The 23,530-nt window shown below is 45.7% G+C and overlaps 1 protein-coding gene across 14 annotated transcripts in view; it reads left to right on the top strand.

Annotated features, from left to right (window-relative positions):
• The first annotated feature begins 1,092 nt into the window (after positions 1-1,092).
• The window catches only part of CACNA1D (calcium voltage-gated channel subunit alpha1 D), a 327,018-nt gene continuing 304,580 nt past the window's right edge, over positions 1,093-23,530 (top strand). For 8 of the 14 annotated variants that reach the window (XM_021934314.2, XM_021934311.2, XM_021934308.2 and 5 more), the window contains exons 1-3: positions 1,297-1,725; positions 3,642-3,951; positions 8,085-8,190. In XM_021934314.2, the coding sequence (XP_021790006.2) occupies positions 1,659-1,725; positions 3,642-3,951; positions 8,085-8,190 (483 nt within the window). In that variant the 5' untranslated portion in view covers positions 1,297-1,658. Of the gene's footprint in view, positions 1,726-3,641; positions 3,952-8,084; positions 8,191-23,530 lie in introns of all 14 variants that reach the window. The other 6 variants (XM_003894288.5, XM_021934318.2, XM_021934316.2 and 3 more) reach the window with 3 other exon arrangements.

Here is a 23,530-nt window from a genome sequence, read left to right as displayed (position 1 = left end):
AAGTCACTGTTCTGAAACGTTCTAAAACGCCATAGGAACATGCAGATCGGAAAAGCAAATAAATCGAATCCTGTGAAGTAACAAAGCAGACACCCTTCTCCTAACACCCAGCACAAAGCTAAATGAAAAATATCAGTCATCCACCAGATAAAGTATTTTCCCCTCTAGACAGGAGCTGCCGTTTGCAAACCTCCCCCACCCTAAATCCGAGCCAGCGAAGGTATCAAAAAACAAACTATTCCCTTCAGCTCCCCAGACTGGAGGCAAGTTTCAGCAGCACTGTCTATTTCCTTGAGCAACACAAGCGGTTTGAAAGACCTTGGCTTTGACTTCCCTGTACCTGCCTCTAAACACACATGGGGGCGGGTTGGGGTGGGGGGAGATATTGCCCCCCATCCCCGCTGCCCTCCGCGACGCCAGGCCAGGCGCAGGGCAGCGGAGAAGTTGGGGGGCGCCCTGGATTCGCGATTCCAGCTGCAGGCAGTTACCTGGGGCAGTGAGTGCTCTCTACAGAGCCGGGCTACCCCATCCCCCCATTCCAGAAAGGGCCCGAGGAAAGGAGGGGGCGCCTGCCCCGCTCCGGAGCAGCCAGGGAGCCCGACCGAGCCGTGACGAGGGTGCACTCGGAGATCGCAGCCGCTACCGCCCGCTAGCACCTGTGCTCCCAGGGGGCGGGGCCTCCTCCAGGTGTGCTCAGAGGGAGGCCGGCGCGGAGTCGGGGCGGGCGCTGGAGCCGGAGCTTTTCCCCCAGCCCAGAAATGCGCGGGGAGGAGCGGTTCATCCGCACCCCAGCGCCGCGCGAGCCACTGGCGCCGCCCGCCTCCTCCGGGTCCCGAGGGGAGAGCGCACCGTGCGGCGCGGAGGGGGTTAACCGGGCAGCCCGCGGCTGGAGCGCGCTTAACCCTTTGGAGCCCGCAGGTCAGCCGGACCAGGCCGGCGGCCTGGAGTCCAGCAGCCACAGCATGGCCCGGTGCAGGCAGGGCTCACCTTGCCGGGCTGCCGGCCCGCCAGGGCGCAGCGCGGGCCGTGGGCGGCTCGGGGAGCGGGCGGGGGGCGGGGGCGGCGAAGCGGCTGGCGCGTGTCGCCAGGAGCGAAGCGGCGTGCAGCGCGCAGCGCGGCCGAGCGCCGGAAACGAGCCAGGCCCGAGGGCAGGCGCCTCCGTCGGATGTGAGCTCCGGCTGCCCGCGGTCCCGAGCCAGCGGCGGCACTTGGGCAGCGGCAGCAGGCTTTCAGGCACCGCAGCGGGCAGGCGGACAGGCAGGCGGGCATGGGGAGCGCGCCGAGCAGCCAGCGGCCGGGCCAGCATCACCGCGGCGTCTCTCCGCTAGAGGAGGGGACAAGCCAGTTCTCCTTTGCAGCAAAAAATTACATGTATATATTATTAAGATAATATATACATCGGATTTTATTTTTTTAAAAAGTTTATTTTGCTCCATTTTTGAAAAAGCGAGAGCTTGGGCGGCGAGCGGTTTTTTTTTTAAATCAATTATCCTTATTTTCTCTTATTTGTCCCCGTCCCTCCCCACCCCCTGCTGAAGCAAGAATAAGGGCAGGGACCGCGGCTCCTACCTATTGGTGATCCCCTTCCCCATTCCGCCCCCGCCCCAAAGCCCAGCACAGTGCCCTGCACACAGTAGTCGCTCAATAAATGTTCGTGGATGATGATGATGATGATGATGAAAAAAATGCAGCATCAACGGCAGCAGCAAGCGGACCACGCGAACGGTGAGCAGCCAGAGCCCGGGCACCCGCTGCCAAATCCGATCCTGTCATAGTCCTCCAGCCCCCTCCCCCTTCCCCGCGGCGCTGGGTGGGTTGAAGGGGTTGGAGAGGGTGCTGCCAGCTCGGTGTCGTCTACACAGAGAGGGGACATGCGTGACAGCCACTCCGCGCTCCCCTCCAGGCCCTGAATGTCAGAGTTAATTCTGCATTTGTGGGGTGGGGGCGGCCGTGGAGTGTGTGGAGCGCGGTGCAGCCGGAGGGGCAGCGAGTCGGGGTGATTCGGGTACAGTGTCCTCGGGCTCAACTTTCCTTCAACGCCCCCGAGCGATGGCAGGGGGGCCGCAAGTCTTCAGCCGGAGCCCCCTTGCCAGCCTCTTCTGGCCTTCCACTCCTCCCCCGCCCCCTCGTTGACTAGGAAGAAGGTCCCTGGTGGCATCCGGAAAATTCTAGGATTGCCCGGTTTCGCCCTCCGTGCCGGTGGGTGAAGCACATCCCTCCCCTCGCGGGGGAGGCCCGGCCTCGGTGTCGGGGGAAGGGGCTCGGGTGGAGCGTGCGTTCCCGCTCCCGTCGCCGGCTGTGCACACGTCGGTAACCTAGCAATGCCCGGGGAGCCGCTGCCGCTGTGGGGCTCCCCTCCCCAGCTCTGGCCCGGGCACCACGTGCAGCTTCCACGCCGGCCGAGCTGGGTCGAGGGAGGATGGAGCAGCTCTTGGCCAGCCTTCCCCTTTGGAGACCGCCAGTGCCCCCCAACCCCGGTCGGCTGTAAGCCTTTCCGGGTGAGCGCTCCCCTGGGGAGAAGCTTGACAATCCCCGTTCCGATTGCCCGCTGCTCGCCCGCTTTGGCCCCTTCTCAGGCTTTCAGACCCATGCTTGCTTTGACTCTTTACTTAGCAATAATTGGCTTTACAAACGCCCATCCCTCTACCTTTCTGCCGTCTCTCTCACTTTGACTTCTGCTTCAGTGAGGAGACTGTGGCGGAAGGCGGCAGGTGCCTGGGAGATCTGCCTGGGAGGTGGCCTGACCCAAAGCTGGTGGGGGCTTCGCATAGGGAGCCTCCTTGGGTTTCTGCCTTGTGTACACCTGGATGCCAACCTACACGGAGATAATTCCCTCTTAGGCCTGGAGGCCCCTGGCATAATCTAGTCAGTCTATCCTAGGTGTAGAGGTGCAGGCTGACTGCCTTGTCTGTCTCTCTGGATGCTGGCTTGGCTGATGCTGCTGCAATTTAAAATGCAAAAAAGCCCTAAAGATGTTTTCTGTTTTCGGAAGCCTGTGGAGGAAATGAGTCCCAAGCATCATGAATTTTCATTTGCAGGAAGTGTCAGTGCATAATCTAGATATTTGTTATGGGGTTTTTGGTATTGCCTGGGTGCCTATGGAAGATTTCTTTTCCGTACTGAAAAAAAAAAAAATGCATTTGTGGCTGTGGAAAGATGTTGGAGTAACACTCTGAAAATGATTAAGACTATTGAATTATTGGTATTGCCTTTTTTTTTTCTTGGTGAATGTGGTAGTTACGTTAGAGAAAAGCTGTTGTATGTATCTGTTAACTCATTAGACATAGATGGGTTTTACAAATCAGAGATGTGGATTAAATGCGGGAATGACCTCAGTTTTGTCAGAAGAAATGCACTAAAAGACCCTTTGTGAAGACCTGATGTGAAGGAGAACTAACCCCACTGGGTGTGATGCAGCAGTGATCCTGTGTGATTGACACTGAGACCAGAGCTCGTGGACTTTTCTTGCCTCTCTAGCTGACTAAACCCCAGCTTGTGAAAAATAGGACAAGAGATTCAAAATGGAAATATAGGAATGAATAATTTCCCTGTTATTGATGGGAGACAACCTTTGATTTTTTTTTCCTCCTACACATTGGATCCTCATTTAAAAAAAAAATCTTTGTTTTTCTCCTCCCCAGAGGCAAACTATGCAAGAGGCACCAGACTCCCTCTTTCTGGTGAAGGACCAACTTCTCAGCCGAATAGCTCCAAGCAAACTGTCCTGTCTTGGCAAGCTGCAATCGATGCTGCTAGACAGGCCAAGGCTGCCCAAACTATGAGCACCTCTGCACCCCCACCTGTAGGATCTCTCTCCCAAAGAAAACGTCAGCAATACGCCAAGAGCAAAAAACAGGGTAACTCGTCCAACAGCCGACCTGCCCGCGCCCTTTTCTGTTTATCACTCAATAACCCCATCCGAAGAGCCTGCATTAGTATAGTGGAATGGAAGTATCCTTTTTTTGGGGGAAGTCTTTCTCATTTTCTCTTTTACCATCTGTTTTTTAAAAGGATTTGCTTTCTGAAGTGACACAAAGCTGTAGCAGTCTGGAATGCGAGTAACAGAAGTTGTATATAAGGGGTTTCATTGTATATACCTTCCTGTCTCCTCGGGTTGCAGAGGGGTGGCTGTATGGGTATATTTAGCCCACTGTCTGGGTGTGTGTATAGTAGTAGCAGTGGGGGGAGGGAGTGACAGCCTGAAACTTCGCAGTGGTAGATAATTAAAATGTGAAACCAACTTTTGGTCATTGGACATTAGATGGTTAGTTTTAAATTCAGTGTTGTTTTTGGGCAATAGCATGCATTGAACCTATTGCAAACAAGGTATACAGATTAGAAAAAAAAACTGTATGAGACTCTACTTGAAGGGAATACATTTTTGACCTTTAGTAGAATCTTCTCATTCTGATGTTTGAAATTTGCTTCTGCAACTACAGTTAATGCTAAGGTTGCTTCTAGTCTGACATTTGGTGATTCTAATTATTCAGGTAGCTACAGATATGAGCACATGCTTCCTAGGGAGAGATTACTTTTGATTTTTTTTTCTGATCAATGCTATAACTTCCTGGAATTTCCTTTTGACAAGTTCCAAAGAAACATTTGGAACATGAGCATGAAGGAGCCAGTGAAGGGAGAGGTTCGTGTGTGCCTCTTCCTCCTGAGCCCTTATGAGTTATAGAACAGCCCTCTCAGTGGAGGAATTTGCAGTTGCTGTCTTTATAAAAAATTCTGTCTATGTCCTTGGACTGGAGTTACATTTCTGGGTGTCTCCTTTGTATTTTTAAAATTGAACTCCAAATGCCCCAGAATGGCTGTCATGTCCCAGATCTTGGAAAACGATTGTGCTTCAGCCTGCTTAACCCCTTCCCTAAATCTGGAGGCCAACCTCCAGTTACTGCCACTCTTTAGAGAAGGTTGACTGAGGCCTTCTTTCTGAGCAAATGGCTTTTTAATTAGGCAGATGATTCATTGGTCTGGGTAAAATAAAGCATTTCCTTTCCCCAGAAGTGTGTTTGGAACTTACAGGGGCCTTAGAGCAGTTCCTAACTACAGGAAGGGGTGTCAATATAGGAATTCCCACCACCAGGCCTAGAAGGATGCAGGGGCCACGCCAAAAGGGGAGCATGTTGGCAGCCAGCTAGAAAGTGGAGCTGAAATCCCCTTATAATTTGAGGATCCAGCTCGGCAGCTATTTGCATGCCCTCTGTCTTTAGTTGGCTATTTTCTCTGCTAATGGACAGGAGTTAAAATGAGGTAACTGTCTAGAAAGATTCTGGAGAGAGTAGTCAAATGCTAGGGTAGGATTTGAGGGGTTCTCGTGTGCTTTTTCATTTTGCAACAGATGTCCCTTCTCTAAAGTGAGTTATGGTGTCTCTCACATAACTGGGGTTGTGTGTGTGCATTTTCTCTTGAAGTTCTCTAGTCTGAGAACGAGGAGGGAGCTCGGTAAGCCAGCATGTGGGCCAGTGGCATTGCTAGAGTCATGACAATGGCTGTACCTTGCCAGGAATATCTCCTCCTCCTCGGATTGTCTTGACATGACTCTGAGGAAGCAGAGACCTCTTTGTGGGGTCACTACTTTTGTGTGGAGTAGGTGGGAGGCCTAATGCTGTTTCTCTTTGTGTACAGTAATGTGTACATAGCAATTTTTGCATACAGAGTGAATTCCTGGATCACACTGCTGTCTCCCTTTCCCAGTTGCCAGACACATGTGTACAGGAATTAGGGGATGTGGCTGCCAATTCAGGGAGAGTCTGTTTACAAATGGGACAGTTTGTAAAATAGATAGATCCTTAAGTGATATATGTTTTTTTTTTTTTTTAATGATAGTTTCCTTCTAATTCAGGGAGCAGGCTATAGGAATCCTTTCCATCCAGGGCGGCTCTGTCAGGCCCCGTCCCAGTGGGAGAGCAAGGGTCGTTTGTTTTTAGACACAGGCATGACAGAGTGTCCTGCCCCCTGGAGGAGTGAGGGATGTTCTCCTTATCAGAAGGAATTGTTGGGATCAGACCCATCTATTTCTCTATTGCTTTGTTCTGCTTCACTTGTGAATATCTGATGGCGGTGAGATGGTATCCACTTGCACCTAGAGACTAAAACTGGACCAGCATAAAGAAAAAAATACAACTTATATTTAGTCTCCCTAAACAGTGTTAGTATTTCTCAGATGTGCTGGTTTATCATTTGGGTAATGGGAAATTGAAAAGGAAGAATACCTATTACTTAGGTATTGGGAAATTGAAAAGGAAGAATGGAAGAAAGAGGGAGGGAAGAGACTATTGTGTTTCTATAGAGAACAACATTGGGGCCCTTGACTTTAGATTTCAGTGGGGACCTGCGAAAAGGAAAAATGGAAAGGGAATTCTGAAGTCTTACGGTGGTCTGTCTGAAAGTTGGATCCCTGGGTGAAAAAGATTTTATAATATTAGATGAGTTAAGAGAAACAATGTGAATTAAAGCTGACTGACTTAAAAAAATGAACCCATCAAAATTAGTCAGGGAATAATGTTATTCATTGCCTTTTTTTGATGAGTTATGAAAGCTCTTTGAAGATGAAGGTTTTATGAAACTCAAGATCTCTCCAGAGGCCGGGCATGGTGGCTCACGCCTGTCATTCCAACACTTTGGGAGGCAGAGGTGAGCAGATTGCTTGAGTCCAGGAGTAAGCAGATTGCTTGAGTCCAGGAGTTCGAGACCAGCCTGGGCAGCATGGCAAAACCCCTGTCTCTACTAAAAAAAAAAAAAAAAAATCCAGCATGGTGGCACATGCCTGTAGTTCTAGCTACTTGGGAGGCTGAGGTGAGAGGATGGCTTGAGCCTGGGAGGTGGAGGTTTCAGCAAGCTGAGATTGTGCCGGTGCACTCCAGCCTTGGTGACAGTGGGACCCCATCTCAAAAAAAAAAAAAAAAAAAAAAAAGATATTTGTAGAGAGGTAAAGAGCATTTGTTTCCTGTGGCATTTTTGGATTTCCCAGAAGTATGTCAGGATGAATGGAGAATAGTCTGTTTGTATCCTCCAGTTTTAAGTACCTTGAAGTACTTAGTTAAACCGTGGCCTTGCTTCTTGTGGGTGAGTGTATAGGCGAAGCACTGTGGTAAAATCACACCCAGGCATTGCAGGTGAGGCTGGTGCTCACAAAACCTTGCATTTGGAAAGGCTGAAAACCCAAAGAAGAAAAACAGTCATTTTGGCAGATGTCAAATTTTGTATTGCCAGTTTTGACAGTGTCTCTTAATAACACCAGAATGTTTAGGCAAGTATCTCTTGAAGGCTGATCTCAAAGTGATTCTTCCAGACAGACCACCGAGATTGAGAAATGTTAAAGCCTACTTTGAATGTGTCTGGGGCTGATTTCTTACGGCTTTTTAATTTAATTTGTTTACAAATTGAGCACAGTAACAGCATATGATAAACTAAGCTCCAGTCCAGCTCTAATCTGAAACAGTTATAGCCATCGATTCCTCTAGCAGAGAAAGCAGAGGCGGGAGCTGAAGCCTGGCTCACTGCTGATCACATCTGAGGTAGTGGAATATGCCATGAAAAAGTCACAGGTAGAATGGAGAAGGTCCTGGTGGCTTGGCCTGGCCCAATCCAGACAGGCGATTTAGGCCAACCCTGCCAAAAATAAATAGCCCCTGAGAAAATGGCTGTAACACATGGAGGCAAGGATCTGCGGAAGACATTTATCCCATGATTTCTCTGTGTCTGCCACAGCCGGGAACTTAGTAAGGCTCTTGTTGCTTTTAAACCTGTAAGAAGCAGAAACCTGGTTCACACAGTGCCCTAATTGGATGTACTTTTAGGTTTTAGCATACAGTGTGCAGGAGAAGAATGAGTGTAACATGATCCTTGCAATAGAAGAAAAGGACACGGAGAGGTCATTTGATAGGAGGCTCCACTGTGAGATGACCACCAATGATTACTTCTGCCGAAAACCTAGCAGTCACAGCAGTCAGCCGAAATAGGATTTGTGTATGTCATTTTCATTTTAAAGGTGCTTCGAAAGTGATGTGATTGGGAGTGTGATGAGGGACATGGTTTATGTTTCCATAACACATATATACCTTAACACATTTTTTCAGACCATTTGACATATTTATATTATTGGCTATTTTTGCCAATTGTGTGGCCTTAGCTATTTACATCCCATTCCCTGAAGATGATTCTAATTCAACAAATCATAACTTGGTAAGTGTCCTTAGAGTTCCTGCTGGTCCTGGTGTATGGCAATCATTTGGTTCTCTACTTAAACTAGCAGCTGGCCTTCTGGGTAGTTGAAGTTTACAGCCATGCATGTCGTGTTTCTTGGAGCTTTGCAACAGTGGTTTTTTGTTTGTTTGTTTTAAACTGTGTTCTCAAATTTATACTGAATGAAAGTATTTAAAGTCATGAATCTTTCATAGATATGGAATTTTATGGAAGAGATTTGTAGCAGATTTTAAAATAACTGTTCTCTCCACATAAGTTTTTGCTACCATTCTTTTCCTGATAATGTTAGCTTTTTTCTTTTTCTTTTTCTTCTTTTTTTTAAATCTAGTGTTCTTGGGAATGGTGGGTACTTTGGTTAGTTGTTCTGGTAAGTAGAGAATTATCGTAGACTTTGTACATGAACTGTTTTTAGAGAAGTGGAATATAACAAAACTAATACATCTACATAGAGCATAATTTGGAGAACAATACATGATATTATTGAATACATGATATAATATTAAAGTTTCTACTCCACATCCTATGAAATGCCCCAAGAGAAAATGATTGTATGGTTAAATAAATCAGGATGCTTCCATATACTTTGCTGCCTTCTTAAAGATTTGTAGTGCACGTTAGCTTAGTAAAAGCTTTGGGAAGTTCTGCAGTTAAAAAACAGGTTTCCTTTTGTTTAACTCAGCTAGTCCCTAAAAGTAATCAGTCGTGAATTCTTTAAACATTTTTTTTTTTTTTTTTTTTTTTTGCAAAAGAGTTTAACATCATGGAACCAGTGATCCATGGAACTTCCTTTGGGAAAGGTTGATATAGTTTTTAAAAAAGCACTAACGAGTACTAGACTGGGACTAATATCTTGTCCCACTCACCTGTCAACTAGCTGTATTTGGGATCATTTCTCATACCTTTTCTGCATTGCCGTGCAGCCACCTGGCAATTAGGAGGATTGGGTAAGAAGATTGCTAGGATCGTTTTTACCTCTGACATTCTGCAATCTTTCTTTGATGATTCAGAAGCCATTTCAGGATTTTTCTGGTGCTGCAGCATCCTTCTTGCAAGGATTGATTCTTTGCAATCAGAAGCCGTGCAGAATGGGAGATGAAGGGGAGCCCATGTCGGATAACAGGAAACTCAATTGTTTTTCTTCTCTTCTCTTAGCTGGTTCCGTTTGTTTTTGGCTTCTCATGTTGAAGCTCTATTTTAGCAGGGCTGGATGTTCCTAACTGAGCGAGTGTTGTAAAGGCAAACACGCTAGGCTCTCCCTTGTGTGGGAGAGCTCTGCTGGCTTCTGGAGATAGTGAAATTATGCTCTTGTGAATAAGCCTTAACGATTTATGTACAGGATTTCATGTTACATTTAAAATGTTGTGGCACATTTCAGATGTAATGTGATGTCTATTTGTATGTGGGCTTTAGTAGTTTGATATCTAGAGAATTTTCTAAAAATTTTGGGAATTGATGCTGCAAATACAATTATAAATGGGAGTTGGATAACCACATAAACACTGGTAGTATATATTTGGACAATGCCAGAGATCGTCTGCGTAACTCTGGACATTTTACGTAGCTTTTGATTTGTTTGTAGACATGTGACTTTAGATGGTTGTTTTAAAGGAAAAGCAGAAGTGGTGGAAAGCCTCCCATCAATGGAGATAGATCATCGTAGTCTAGGCCACAGATGGTGTTAGCCTTGTTACCAAATTTAACGACATGGATGGTGACCCAGATTGTTGCTTTTTGTAGCTCAAGAGAACATGATTAAACAAACTTAGAAAATAAATACCTTTCAGAAAGGCAGATTAATTCAGATCAATGGAATAATTAATGTAGCTGCATGTGTAAGCCAATTAATATTCTGAATTTTTCCCAGGGAAATTCAGGGCACTGATATAAGCGCTGTGAGACCATTTGGATTTCTCAGCTAAGAAGTGAGGAAATAAAATACAGGAAATGGATTAATCTCTCCCTTTTGCACCCCCTCTCCAGTGGATCCTTTCTTGACAATTCTTGAGCATTGGACTTTTTTTTTTTTTTTAGAGGGATTTGGCAGTGTGTTAATTTGGCGGGCCTTTCTAAAAGCCAATGTATATTTCTTTGACCTCTTCACATAATATTCTGAAACTCACAGCATTCAACTTTGTGTCTTGCTTTCACTTGGATGGTCACATGGCCAGATGAGTTTATACTCTGCTTGACTCTTTAAATACTTCCTTTCCCACTGTGGGAAGGAAGATCTTTGTGGATTTCCTTCTGACTCTAAGCAAGGTCCCATGCCATGTTGGTCCTCCCATGAGGGAGCTGGGTTTTTTTTTTTCTTTTTTTTAATACATTTGACCCAATTTGTACCAGAGTGATTGCTCTATTTTTGGGATTGGTTTAGAGGCAGCTGAACGAAGCTTATTTTTCATCTGTAGTAAATACCTTTCATTTAATGTGAATGGTAAAGTCAAAGGGCAGACGCTGAAATGAGTTGCAAGGCTGCATGTATCTGGAAGCTACTGGTCTTCTTTGCCTGATAGCTCCGTGGGAAAGGTGCATGTTGAGTGTTAGAGTGAGATTCAGGGCCAGCTTTATGTGTGGGGTTTCTGCCTGTTACCGGTTACCGAGTAAAATTATGACTTTTTTTGGGTAAGAAATGTGGCCATCCCCATTGATCCAGTGCGTCTTTGTTCTGGATAGTATGTAACTTAGCTAGTTTTGGGATTTGGAGACTACCTTGGGGGGCAGAAGTTTTCCCAGGGATAGTTTTTGATCTTTATTATTATTATTATTTTAAGTATAAACACTCAAGTTTCTATGCAGCTTTCGTTTATGGACTTGCAGGGACTAGTGGAGGCTGGAGTCATGGAAACGGTGCAACTCAGTTCCCACAGTAATATCCCTCCTAGTTCAGTCAGTAGCAGTATTTTCTCAGTTCCATTTACTGAAAGCAAATACCATTGATTTTATTTTATTTTTTTTAGCACAGAGGAGGGGAATGCCTCTGTATCAAGTGTCAGAGTGGGGATGATTACAATATCATACTTCACTGTGAAGAAAAATGCTTTATTTCATGTCATTCAATTTCTTATAAGCAAACTGACATGGCTGAACAGTTTCGAGTCTGTGTAATCTGCTCCTGGTACTCTTCCTCCCGATGTCACCTCTTACTTCTCTGGAACGTGGAACTGCTTGAAATTAAAAATGTCCTGAATGGGGATCTTCATCTGCCAAGTCAGACCTTCCGTGATCCCTACTGATGGCTGCCCTTACCTCTAAACCATCTCTAAACCAGCACTAAGTGCCTGGAGGCCAAGGCCCATGGCCCATGCCTCTCTATCCCCTTATCTAGCAAAGTGCCTGACGTACCAGGTGCTTTTTATTTATTTATTTTTATTTATTTATTTATTTTTCTGAGGCTCTGTCACCCAGGCTGGAGTGCAGTGGCACAATCTCGGCTCACTGCAAGCTCTGCCTCTGGGGTTCATGCCTTTCTCCTGCCTCATCCTCCTGAGTAGCTGGGACTACAGGTGCCCTCCACCACGCCGGCTAATTTTTAGTAGAGACGGGGTTTCACCATATTAGTGAAGATGGTCTCGATCTCCTGACCTCGTGATCTGCCCGCCTTGGCCTCCCAAAGTGCTGGGATGACAGGTGTGAGCCATGGCGCCTGGCCACCAGGTGCTTTTTAAACTGAACCAAAAGTTTCACTGTCTGTGACCCTTTTCCTGCTCGTCTTCTCGTCTCATTGAGGTTGGGTTTTGAGCCTGTTGACATTTTGCCTATAAAGGCCTGCAAATTCCACTGTCAAGTGACTTTTGCTAGAGAAGTGATCCTGAGGCCTCAGTGGCTACCCATTGCCCAAGGGGGAAAGTCCAGCGTGTGGCCAGGTCCAGCTTGGTCTGGTTCAGCTTTGTTGGGTTTTGTCTCCACTCCTCTCCTTTACAGCCCCATCCATTTGTCCACAAATGTTCCTAAACATTCTTCCTTCCCCTACTTGTCCACCCCCTGGCTTCTCCATTTGAAACATCTCTTCTTTCATACTGCCCTTTCTTTTATTTTTTTGAGACAGGGGTTGCCCAGGCTGGAGTGCAGTGGTGCGATCTTGGCTCACTGGGGTGCAGTGGCACGATCTTGGCTCACTGCAACCTCTTTCTCTGGGACTCAAACAATCCTCCTATCTCAACCTCCTGAGTAGCTGGGACTGTGGGCAAATGCCACCACACCTGACTAATTTTTGTATTTTTTGTAGAGATTGGGTTTCACCATGTTGCCCAGGCTGATCTCAAACTCCTGGACTCCAGTGATTTACCCACCTTGGCCTCCCAAAGTGCTAGGATTACAGGTGTGAGCCACCGCGCCCAGCCTCTACCACCCATTCTTTACAGTCACTCTCCTTACAGCTGCTCAAAAATAGTCTCAGATTACGTTTCTTCCATGAGGCCTTTCCTGAAACTGATCCAAAGAATCTGAACCTTTTTTGTGTCATTTTGCACATAAAATACCCTATATTTTTTGTTATTTATATGCACATCTTTATCCTCTCGAGCATCTTCAGAATACAGTTAATAGTGAAGCTTTCTGAATCCCCAACCATGTCTGATGCAGTGGTAGGGGTATACAGTAGATGTTCAGTAAATAAGTATTGCTGATGTGCACCAAATGAATGGCTCTCCCAGGAGAAGCACCTCCATCATTCCTTCCTCTGAGCCATGTTTCACATTTTCTTGGGTGACAGATCCCTCTGTGGATTTCTTGCAGGTCCCTCGCTGGGAATGAGTGGGAAGGTGTACATGTTATTCCTGAAAGCTTAGGGTCTGTGGCCCTTCTTGTGCACCTCTGGTTGAAAGAACCCACAGTGCCGGCTTTCACAGCAGAGCAGTCTAGGAGATTTTGTGCTCTAGTTCCAGGGCTCAGAGTAGCAAGAGTGGTGGGACCTGTCTGAGAAGCAGTGCTGGGCTGTGGATGCTTGCCTGTGGGACCAGATGCCTTATAGTGGCCAGGAATGCTGTGGGACAATCTACTTTGATTGCTTTCTTTCCTCCATGGCTGAGATCTGAGTGTAGTGTTAACTGGTCTTAAAAATCAAGTCTGTTGTATCTGCATGGTCACGTAGTTCAGCATCTCATGGCTTTTGCACTTAGTGGTGTGAACCATAATATCTGAAACACAATTTCATAACCTGGCTCCTTGGGCTTAGCCTATACGGTGGAGGTTAGGTCTGTATAACATCAAGACTGCATCTTTGCTTGGTTGTCATTCTGTTGGAATTGAACTTTCTTATTTCTGTAGGCCTAGGTTCTGTCTGTTCTTTTCAGACAGCTCATAGGCTGCTTCTTCCCTTCAGCCTTCTCTGATCCTTGTCCACTCCCTGCCTGCCTACGTCTGAGTACTTGCTTTCCCTCTGGACACCCCTGTGCCCAGTCCAACTCTCCTGTACAGACACCAGCCCCATTTCCCCAGTTTATAATTGTTATGGGAAGTGGCATGGAGTGTGATGGTCTGCTCATGGGCTGTGGGGTCTGACAGCCTGACTTTTTGGCTGATTAGCTGAGTGACTTTGAATGAAACTAGAATATGAGTTCCTAGAGGCTGAGACTGCAGTCTGATTTGGGTGTACAGTCTTGTGAACTTAATCCTGTGCCTGGCACACAGGAAGCACATCAGGAAATGCACGTCAAATGAGTGAAAAATGAATGACCATACAAGGGCTCCATGGTATATTCTTGTAGATCATTAGTTAATTATCAACAATTGGCTAATGATTAATGTTTGCCTGAAAGGCTGACTTTTTGTCCATTAGTAATGACATCCCAGGAAACACCTGGCAGAGTTCGTCTTTAATTTTAGGATTATATCTTTCTTTCTTGGCAAATTTAACTCTTTATTAAAGAAAGAAGAAAGACAAGTACTTGATACTCTTTAAATCTGTAAGTTATAAACCTGGCTTCTGTGTTCGATGTTGTACATTAGCCACATTGCAGATGATTCTATTTGGATGGTTGTGTGACTATCACCTTTCACATAAAAATTGATTGAGCCAGTCATAGTGGTGTGTGCCTGTAGTCCCAGCTATGTGGGAGGCTGAGGCAGGAGTCTTGGTTATGCCCAGGAGTTTGAGACTGTAGGGGACTATGACTGAGCCACCGCACTCTAGCCTGGGTGACAGAGCAAGACTCCATCTCAAAAAACAAAACAAAACAAAACAAAAAACAATAATAATGGTAGAAGGAGAGGCAGCCTCAAAATGACCAGAGTAGTTGGACTTGTGTAGTAAAACTTTGCCCAAAGCTGGTTTCCTAATGATACAATGTGAAAGTCTATGTGCTATACAAATAATTATATCTCTTTTGTTAAGCCTTATATCATTTTGACAAAGGCATTACTTGATTATTTACGGCTTTTCCAAAATAAAATACAACTCTTAATTGAGATTTGTGACTGGGTATGGTAGCTCACACCTGTAATCCCAGCACTTTGGGAGGCTTAGCAGGGAGGATTGCTGGAGGCCAGGAGTTCAAGACCAGACTGGGCAACATAGTGAGATTCCGTGTCTCCCCCCCACACACAAAAAAATTAGCTGGGTATGGTGGCATGCATATGTGGTCCCAGCTACTCAGGAAGCTGAGGTGGGGGGATTGCTTGTGCCTGGGAGGTCAAGATTGCAGTAAGCTGTGATTGTGTTACTGTACTCTAGCCTGGGTGACAGAGTGAGACTCTGTCTCAAAAATAAAGAAAAAAAGAAGAATTTAGGTTTTTTACTGTTAAAACTCCTTAAGAATAATTCCAGTAGCAGTCCTTGCTCATTTGGTTTGTTTTTTACAATGTGAATATCATTGTTTTATAGTCATACCTTATACAATGAACCTCCCCATCTAGACCCTTCACTAGTGAGACTACCTTAGGTTGAGGACATTTGGGTATATGAGAGTATCAGCCAGAACTCTTTGGGTTACAGATTGGGGGAATACAACTCATTCAAACTGGCTTAGCTGAAAAAAACAGTACGTATGTATGTGCAATGTATAAACTCAGTTAACCCAAGAGTCCACTGGGTAGAAATGCCATCAGACACAGCTAGAAAGGGGTCTGAAAAGATGTCACCAGGATTCTGTCCCTGCCCTGCACCCTTGGGTTTCTGAGCCAGACTCTGACTAACCTCTAGTAGATCCACCTTACATGTTGCCTATGTGTACATCTTCCTCAGCTTATTTTGAGGAGGGCACGTGGGGACATGCATTTCTTTCTTTCTTTCTTTTTCTTTTTTTTTTTTTTTAAAATTTAAGTTCCGGGATATATGTGCAGGACGTACAGGTTTGTTACATAGGTAAATGCGTGCCACGGTGGTTTGCTGCACCTGTCAACCCATCACCTAGGTATTAAGCCCTGCATGCATTAGCTATTTATCCTGATGCTCTCCCTTCCGCATTTCTTTTTTTGTTTGTAGCATTTATTTTAGGTTCGGGGGTACATGTGAAGGTTTGTTACATAGGTAAACACATGCCACACAGGTTTGTCGTACATGTTATTTCATCACCCAGGTATTAAGCCCAGTACCCAATAGTTATCTTTTCTGTTCCTCTCCCTCCTCCCACCTCCCCCCTCCCACTCAAGTAGGCCCAGTGTCTGTTGTTTCCCTCTGTGTGTTCGTAAGTTCTTACCATTTAGCTCCCGCTTACAAGTGAGAGCAATGCATTTCTTTCTTAATCTCAGCTTAAGTTCAGTATTTTAACAATGATTGCATCAGAAACAGAGACCTCTATAGCAGATTGGTGGGTAGTTTTCTTTTTTTAACCTTCCTTATCGGTGTTTGTTTACTTTGTAACTGTCTGACAAATGTGAAAAGTACCCAATACAGGGGGCAGCATGCCCAGCAGTAGAGACACTTGGGTCTTGTTAAATACCAGTGGTGGTGGGGACACTCCCCAACAGACCCCAATAGCTTCTCACCAAAGAAAGTTCCTACAGGAATGGAAGAGGTTCTAGAATTCTGGAGGTGGGGTGTACGGGGAGGGACCATGTGCACTGTTACTGTTGAGTGGACAGATGTGCAGAAGGGAGGGGTGTCGGCGGGTGTCCCTGCCTCAGTAGGGGTGGAGGGCCGGTTAGCGGTTGATCCAGGAGTAGATGTTAGCGTCCCCACCATGCAGCTCTAGGATGTGGTCCCCAAGTCCTGTCTGCTCGTGTGATGGAAATAAGGAGAGTGGTGGAGGGGTCTTCCTTTTTTAATTGAAATGAGATTGGTATTCTCCCAGCTGGGGTTCCTGTGGGCTGTAAGGGTGTTTGGCTGGGCAGGCAAAGCTGGAAATGGGTGGTAAGGAGGAAGAAACAGAACAGCTGAAGATGGGATGAAGGAGGAACTGCCTGAACTCATCAGTCAGCTCCACACCCCCTCCCCCGTGTGTGTGTGTTTGTGTGTGTGTTTGAGAGAGTGAGAGAGAGCTCATGCTCACGGGTGTGTGAGCTGGGGGAAAGGTGGAGGTGGACATTGTTGACACAGACCTTGCAGGATGAAGCCTTCCTCTGGTGTCTTTAATTAAGCAGGGTCCCAGACACTGCCCTGGCTGGGGAAAATGACTTTGTTCTCCAGAACTTCAAAGCAGTTATGTTTGCTAATTTTTTCCTTCCTCCCTGTTAGGTGAGTGGTAGTTTTAGAAGTCACAGGACATCTGTTGAAATTACTGAATGCGTGAACGCGAGGTGAGGCTGGAGGGAATCGGGCTGACCCGAGGGAGGGTGGGGAGGCAGGTGCAGACTGTTCAGGGAGTGTGGTGGGGGCCTGGCCTTGGCTGGCCCTGCAGGAACCCAGCCAGGGAAGGCAGGAAGAGGTGGCCTAGGTTAGCTTTGCCTGGGGATTCAAAGGGGCCAGGCGAGAGGCTCATGCTCTTTCTCCTTCCCTTTCCCTGCGGTGCTTATCTTGTGAGGGCTGACTCTGACTCCTGTTCCTGTCTCCATCGGGGATTCCTGCATAACATAGACTCACAGATACTTTTTTAGAGCTATAAAGGCACATGTTTATGAGGAAGGAAATTGAGGCACCTTTATTCAACAAATATTGATGGAGACCTCCTGTGCAGAGCACTGCAGCCCTGTGTTTCTGCCTCCAGCCTGCTGCTGCGGCCCCCGCGCCTTGTCATGAAGGAAACCCTACAATGTGAGGTCGGGAAACAGCTAGATTTGTTTTCATAGTTTGCATTCTTACTATAAATCATCACTCAAAATTGACACATGAATACAAGTAACACATAAATACATTGTTTCAAATAATTAAAACAATACAGATGGCCAGGTGCGGTGGCTCACGCCTGTAATCCCAGCACTTTGGGAGGCCAAGGTGGGCAGATCACCTGAGGCGGGAGTTTGAGACCAGCCTGGCCAACATGGTGAAGCCCCATCTCTACTAAAAATACAAAAATCAGCCAGGCGTGGTGGCACGCACCTGTAATCCCAGCTACTCGGGAGGCTGAGGCGGGAGAATCGCTTGAACCCGGGAGGCAGAGGTTACAGTGAGCCGAGATTGCGCCACTGCACTCCAGCCTGGGCAACAAGAGCAAAACTCCGTCTCAAAAAAAAAAAAAAAAAACAAAAAAACAAAACACACACACAGAAAAACAAAACAAAACAAAAATAAAGATAAAGTAACAAACCCCTTTACCTACCCACCTCCTTCAAATTACAATGATAGTTCTGTGTGACCCTTCCAAATTGTTTTTCATAGCGTGTATGTATGTGTGTGTATGTGTCACCTGTGCATTTTGAAACAAATACAGTTTGTGTATTTTAAATTTAACATAAGTGGGAACATGCATTCTATGGCTTCCTTTTTCCCACTCAATAGACCTTACAGATCTTCCCATATCTGTATGCAGAGATCTAACAACTTCACAGTTCATGTAAAATATTCCATGTATGAATGTACCACAGTTTATTTAATTGTTTTCTTTGTGATGAACATTTAGGGTAATTCCAAAATTTTTACTGTTTCAAATCATGCTGCCTTGAATATCCTTTTGTGTGCTTCTTTCTGCATGCAAGAAAACATTAGTCTGGGATGACAACTCAGAAGTAAGCTCTCCAGGTTGGAGGGTATGTGCGTTTGTAATATCCATGCTTATTGCCACATCGTTCTTCACTAAGCCTGTGCTCTTTTACCTCACACCACATCTCACTGCCTCAGCAGTCACTTCACTCTGCAGAGTGACCTCATGTGTTCTGTATCTTAGGCTGTACAAAGGAAGTCTTGGGGGTTGGGTCTGGCCTCTCTCTGGGATATTAGTAGCATCTAGAGCATCCGGTTAGAGCAGAAAGTCCGCAAACCTGAGCCCTAGATTTTTTGGAATCTGGTTTGCACCAGTGACCAGATAAAAGGCACCAAAACTTATTCTTCTCTCCCTTGCTTTCAGTGCCAGGTGCTTAGATACTGTTGTTTCTTTTGAGTGAAATATTCATTCCAGGTAGCTAAAAGGTAAGTAAGTTCCTAACACAAAAACCGAATCTTCGTTTTGGAATGTTTGCTCGCTACAGTCTGGTTTCATGACAAATACTGCCTTTAAGTCCCTGTTAGTTGGGGAAGAAAAATATCCAATCTGGTATGTCTCTGATGTCCCGTGTTCTTATTATCTGTTTTATTTTCACACACAGTAAACTCTCGCTATTATTATCGTGTTTAGGGTTTGTGCCCTTCTTATTTCTGAAATCTCTGAGGTGGTTTAGAAAATGGAATTTGATGAAAAGTGGGGCAATTGGGAATGGAAGCAAAGTCTGCTTGCCAAGGTGCTTGAGGGGAACTGATTGCTGACACCTGGACGTGGAGTTGGCCTTGAGGTTTCCCAGCAGCAGTGGCAAAAAAGAGCGCATCCTGACACACAGGGTTTTTATCCTTTCGACAAAGGGAAGCAGCCGCACTCATTCACAACAGCACTTTCTAGGAAGCACATCCAAGGAGGAATCTCCAGCGCAGGTCCTTGTGTAAGGTACATTGTTGGGGTACGATGAGCCACGTCTTCGCCGTGCTTTGTTGGGGTCAGAAATGCCGCGCAAGCAGATGGTCCCTGCATTCATGGTTTTCAAAGGTCAGGACACGACATTAAACTGTGGTATAAGGAAAACGAAAGCACTTCTTATTTCTATAAAAATGCTGCTTTTTTAGTATATGAATTAGTATAGGATGAAAGCTGGGAAGATGAAAAAAGAGTAGTTTAACATAGCCATTATTTAATCATTCATAAAGTACTGTTTAAAGCATTTATTACGTGTAAAATATAGTCCCATTAGACGCATTCCCTCTTTGTGCTAACTTGGTTTAACTCAAAATACAAAGGAATACAGGAATTTATGCAAAGGACATCCTCCCCTGCCCCCGTAAAACCATCTTTAAAGATATGTGGTTTTATTATTTTACTCGAATGTAATTTAAATAAATGACCAATATTTTAAAAAAGAAATCCTTGAATATTCTTCAGTAAATAGATAACAACAGGGTATAATGAAACACTGTTTATATTTAAATGACTGCTTTTAAACGGTGTGAAAGCAGCTTAAATGGGTAAAATGCTGCCCTTTTATGTCAGTAATTAGCCCCTTGGTCCTTTTTTCACGATAATGCAAAATTGTACTTCTCTTGGGGCTTACACAAATTCTGAATTATTGAAATATAAATTAATGGTGAATCTCTCTAAAGCTCTTTTCAGAATTTTTATGTGGTGGGAGTGAAATTAAAACATCCAGAATTCTAAATTAGAATGTGGTGAAGTGGAGACAGCCAGCTAGAATTTGGTAAAAGACAGGTGTTTAATAAATTTTTCCCTAGACATCCATGGGTTGGTACTAGCGTGCTGGGGTACAGAAAGCTTTGGCATGTTTTAGGTTGGCCAAGTGAATCAGCTAATAACATCCATTGATGGATGTTATTAAAGCCAAGTGGGACAATAGCAGGTTAGATGGCCTGGTTTTGGTTGACCCCGAATGAGGAAACACAGACACGATGAGGTTGGGATTGGAGAGGACATCAGAAACCTCCATGTGGGTCTATTCCTTTTTCAGACCCACCAGCATGACCTGCCCTGGGTTACACAGTGAGAGACGAACCGCATGGGGATGTAGGGCAGAGCATCTGTCTCCCAATCTGTTTTCTTCCCACTCACCTCAGTTACAACTATGACTCCAGGTTGAAGTTGGGCATCTCCTATCTGACCAAGGGACAGGGTCTAAGAACAGCAGGGGCAGTGATGACAAAAGATTAGCTCTTTAAAGCAAGCAGGGCATTGAGTCAACTTTTCATTATCTCTTCAATTATTTTATTTGTGTAGTATTAGGTTGGTGCAAAAGTCATCGCGGTTTTTGCCGTATCTTCCTAAAGATAGTTTCCATCATTTCTCCCTCCCCTGCTTAATTTCATACAATACTTTATTGCTTTCTTCATACATACCAACCCGCAGAAATCATTTGACCATAGATTGCCACATTTATTTTATGGAAATAGCCAGGGCACAGGCCAGCGGATGTAGTAGGGCTGGAGGGAATCAGCAGAGCTGGCCAACAAATGCAGTGGGTCTTTTCTCAGTTCTCTTGTTTTTGTGTGGTTAGCTTGCCCTGTCTTTTTGGCCATAACTGGAGGCACAGTGGTTATTGCCTTTGTTACTAGCTGACATTGGCTGACATTGCTGAGCTAAGTGGGCTTTCTATATAGGGTCCTGTGCTGAATAACAATGTTTCGGTTCATCAGCCAAGATCAAAGTGGGTGGTCCCATAAGATGATAATGGAGCTAAAAAATTCTTATTGCCTAGTGACATTGTAGCCATTGTGCCTTTGTAACACTGTAGCACAATTACTCTATTTTAAAAATAAATTTGGTAGCCAGGCGTGGCTCACACCTGTAATCCTAGCACTTTGGGAGGACGATTGCTTGAGCTCAGGAGTTCAAGACCAGCTGGCAAAAACCTCGTCTCTACCAAAAATACAGAAAAAGTAGCTGGGTGTGGTGGCACACGCCTGTGATCGCAGCTCCTCAGAAGGCTGAGGTGGGAGCCTGGGAGATGGAGATTACAGTAAGCTGAGATTGTGCCACTTCATTCCATCCTAGGTGACTGAGACCCCGTCTCAAAAAATAAAAATAAATAAATTCAATGTAGTCTGAGTGTATGGTATTTATAAAGTGTATGGTAGTGTAGAGTAATACCCTAGGCTTTCACATTCACTCATCACTACTGACTCACTCAGAGCAACTTCCAGTCCTGCAAGCTCCATTCATGGTGAGTGCCCTATACAGGTGTACCGTATTTTGGCTTTTATACAGTATTTTTACTGTACCTTTTGTATATTTAGATACAACTAGTGTTATAATTACCTATCGTATTCAGCACAGTCACAAGCTTTACAGGTTTGTGGCCTAGCAGCAATAGGCAATTCCATATAACCTAGGTATGTAGTAGGCGATACCATCTAGGTCTGTGTAAGTACACTCCGTGTTCACACAGTGATGAAATTGCCTACAATGCACATTTCAGGACGTATCCCTGTTGTTAAGCTATGCATGACTGTAATCTTCTCTAATTCCCATTTAATCTTTACCATAAACCCACGAGGGAGATACTGTTAAAATCCTCATTTTACAGGTGAGGAAACAAGGCTAGAAATGGTTCTATTGCTTGCACGAGGTCGTGCTCCTGGTAATTGGCAGGGCCAGGATTCACACCTGGGCTTCTGACTCAAGCGCCCACGCTCAAGTGCTAGGCCGTGAAAGGGAGTCCAGGCTCACAGGCTGATGGTGGCTAAACACCAAGCAGAGGAGGGTGTGGCCAAAGGGCGGAGCCAGAGTGGAGACCGCGGAGGGAGCTGAGGGCAGAACCTCTTAGGTGGAGGTGGGTCTCTCTGGCCAGGCTTCACATTCATGCTTTTGATTAGTGATTGGAACCAAGGTCTGGGGACTGGCATAGAAACTTTCCAGGTTAGGGTTCAGTCCCAGCTTTGCCTTTCACTGGCTCTGTGACTGGGTCAAGCCCTTTCTGCATCTGCTCTTTTTCTGAGGAAGAGGAAATAAAATAGCTAAAGGTGTTATCACAGGCTGTGGCTCCTAGAAAGCACTGTGCTGTGAGCCAGAGGTTTAACATGGGCTTCAACCTCACAGCCGTCCTGTGAGGTAGGTGTCGTTAGCCTTAGCTGTAGGTGAAGAAACAGGCTTGGGAAGCCCAGCCGGCTTGCTCTGGGGCACTTGGTGAAGGGCTGACTGGACGGAGGATTGGACAGTGATAGGTCCGTCCCGCTGTGCTAGAAGAGCTTCCTGGACAGTTTGCTTGGATTGGAGTTTAATTTCCAAAGCCATTTTTTAGGTGTTTTTACCAGACTGAGCTAGTCCATCTGTCCCACTGAACAGCCTAAGACTGTAGTGGTCATGGAGAGTTTTGGGGTGGATCTGGTGAAGAAATGAACTGAAAATGAGCCTGCTGGCCATACCCCATCATCACTTAGACAATAAAGGGTGGTTAATTTCCCTGGGAACACCAAGGACAGAGAGGGGGCTAGTTGAATGGTCAGGATCTGATTCTTCTGCAGCTGGAAGACTGAAGCCTGTCTTTTCATGGTGATCCAGGGTAAAAAAGTTCAAAGCTTAGCACACGACGCACAAGGCTTGGTGGTTTCTTTACGTGTGACTTTCTCAGCTGACTTGAAATCCACCAGCTGTCTCTTGTTCTCTGCTTGGCCCAGGTGGGAGCCCCTGATAGTTTCTTGACTTAAACGTTGCTGAGAAGAGGAAATGAAGCAGGAGCTAAGGAGCATAACGATGTCAGGGGGATTCCGGCCTGATAGGCATGCAGTTCCTAGATTTGGAGTCATGAGAACAATCACTAACACCTGCGTGGTCGGGCATCCTATATGGCACTTCATCATAGGGTCTGATTTTTATCCTCACAGCAGCCTCGTGAACATTGCCGATATTTTACACACCTGGCAGCCAAGGTGTGGGGCTGCCGGATGACTTGCCCAAGAGCAAACAGCAAGTAAGCAGCAGAATTAAGATGTGGCCCTCTCCTCCCCTTTCTGCCACACTGTGTTCCTCATGCCATGGAGTCCTCCCTGCAGGTCACTCGGGTAAGAGGCCAAGGCTCACAGATAGGAGCTGGCTTGCCAGAGCTAGGGCTCCTCAGTACCCGGGTGATGGGCTTGCTTCTCTGACATGTGGTCCCTGACCTCTGGTTTCTCACCTGTAAGATAGGGATCATAGCATTAATAGCCGTGTTGTTGAGAGGATTAAAGGTAATTTTGCTCTGTGAACAACAGATGCTGGCCTGTTAATTTCCTTGTGCATCAAGTCCCACTTTCTCAGGCGTTTAGGCTCTGCCCTGCTCT

The sequence above is a fragment of the Papio anubis genome, chromosome 2, assembly GCF_008728515.1.
Source record: "Papio anubis isolate 15944 chromosome 2, Panubis1.0, whole genome shotgun sequence".
In the NCBI taxonomy this organism is placed as follows: Eukaryota; Metazoa; Chordata; class Mammalia; order Primates; family Cercopithecidae; genus Papio; species Papio anubis.
The sequence above is the reverse complement of the archived record's forward strand: the minus strand, read 5'-3'. Positions and strand labels throughout refer to the sequence as shown.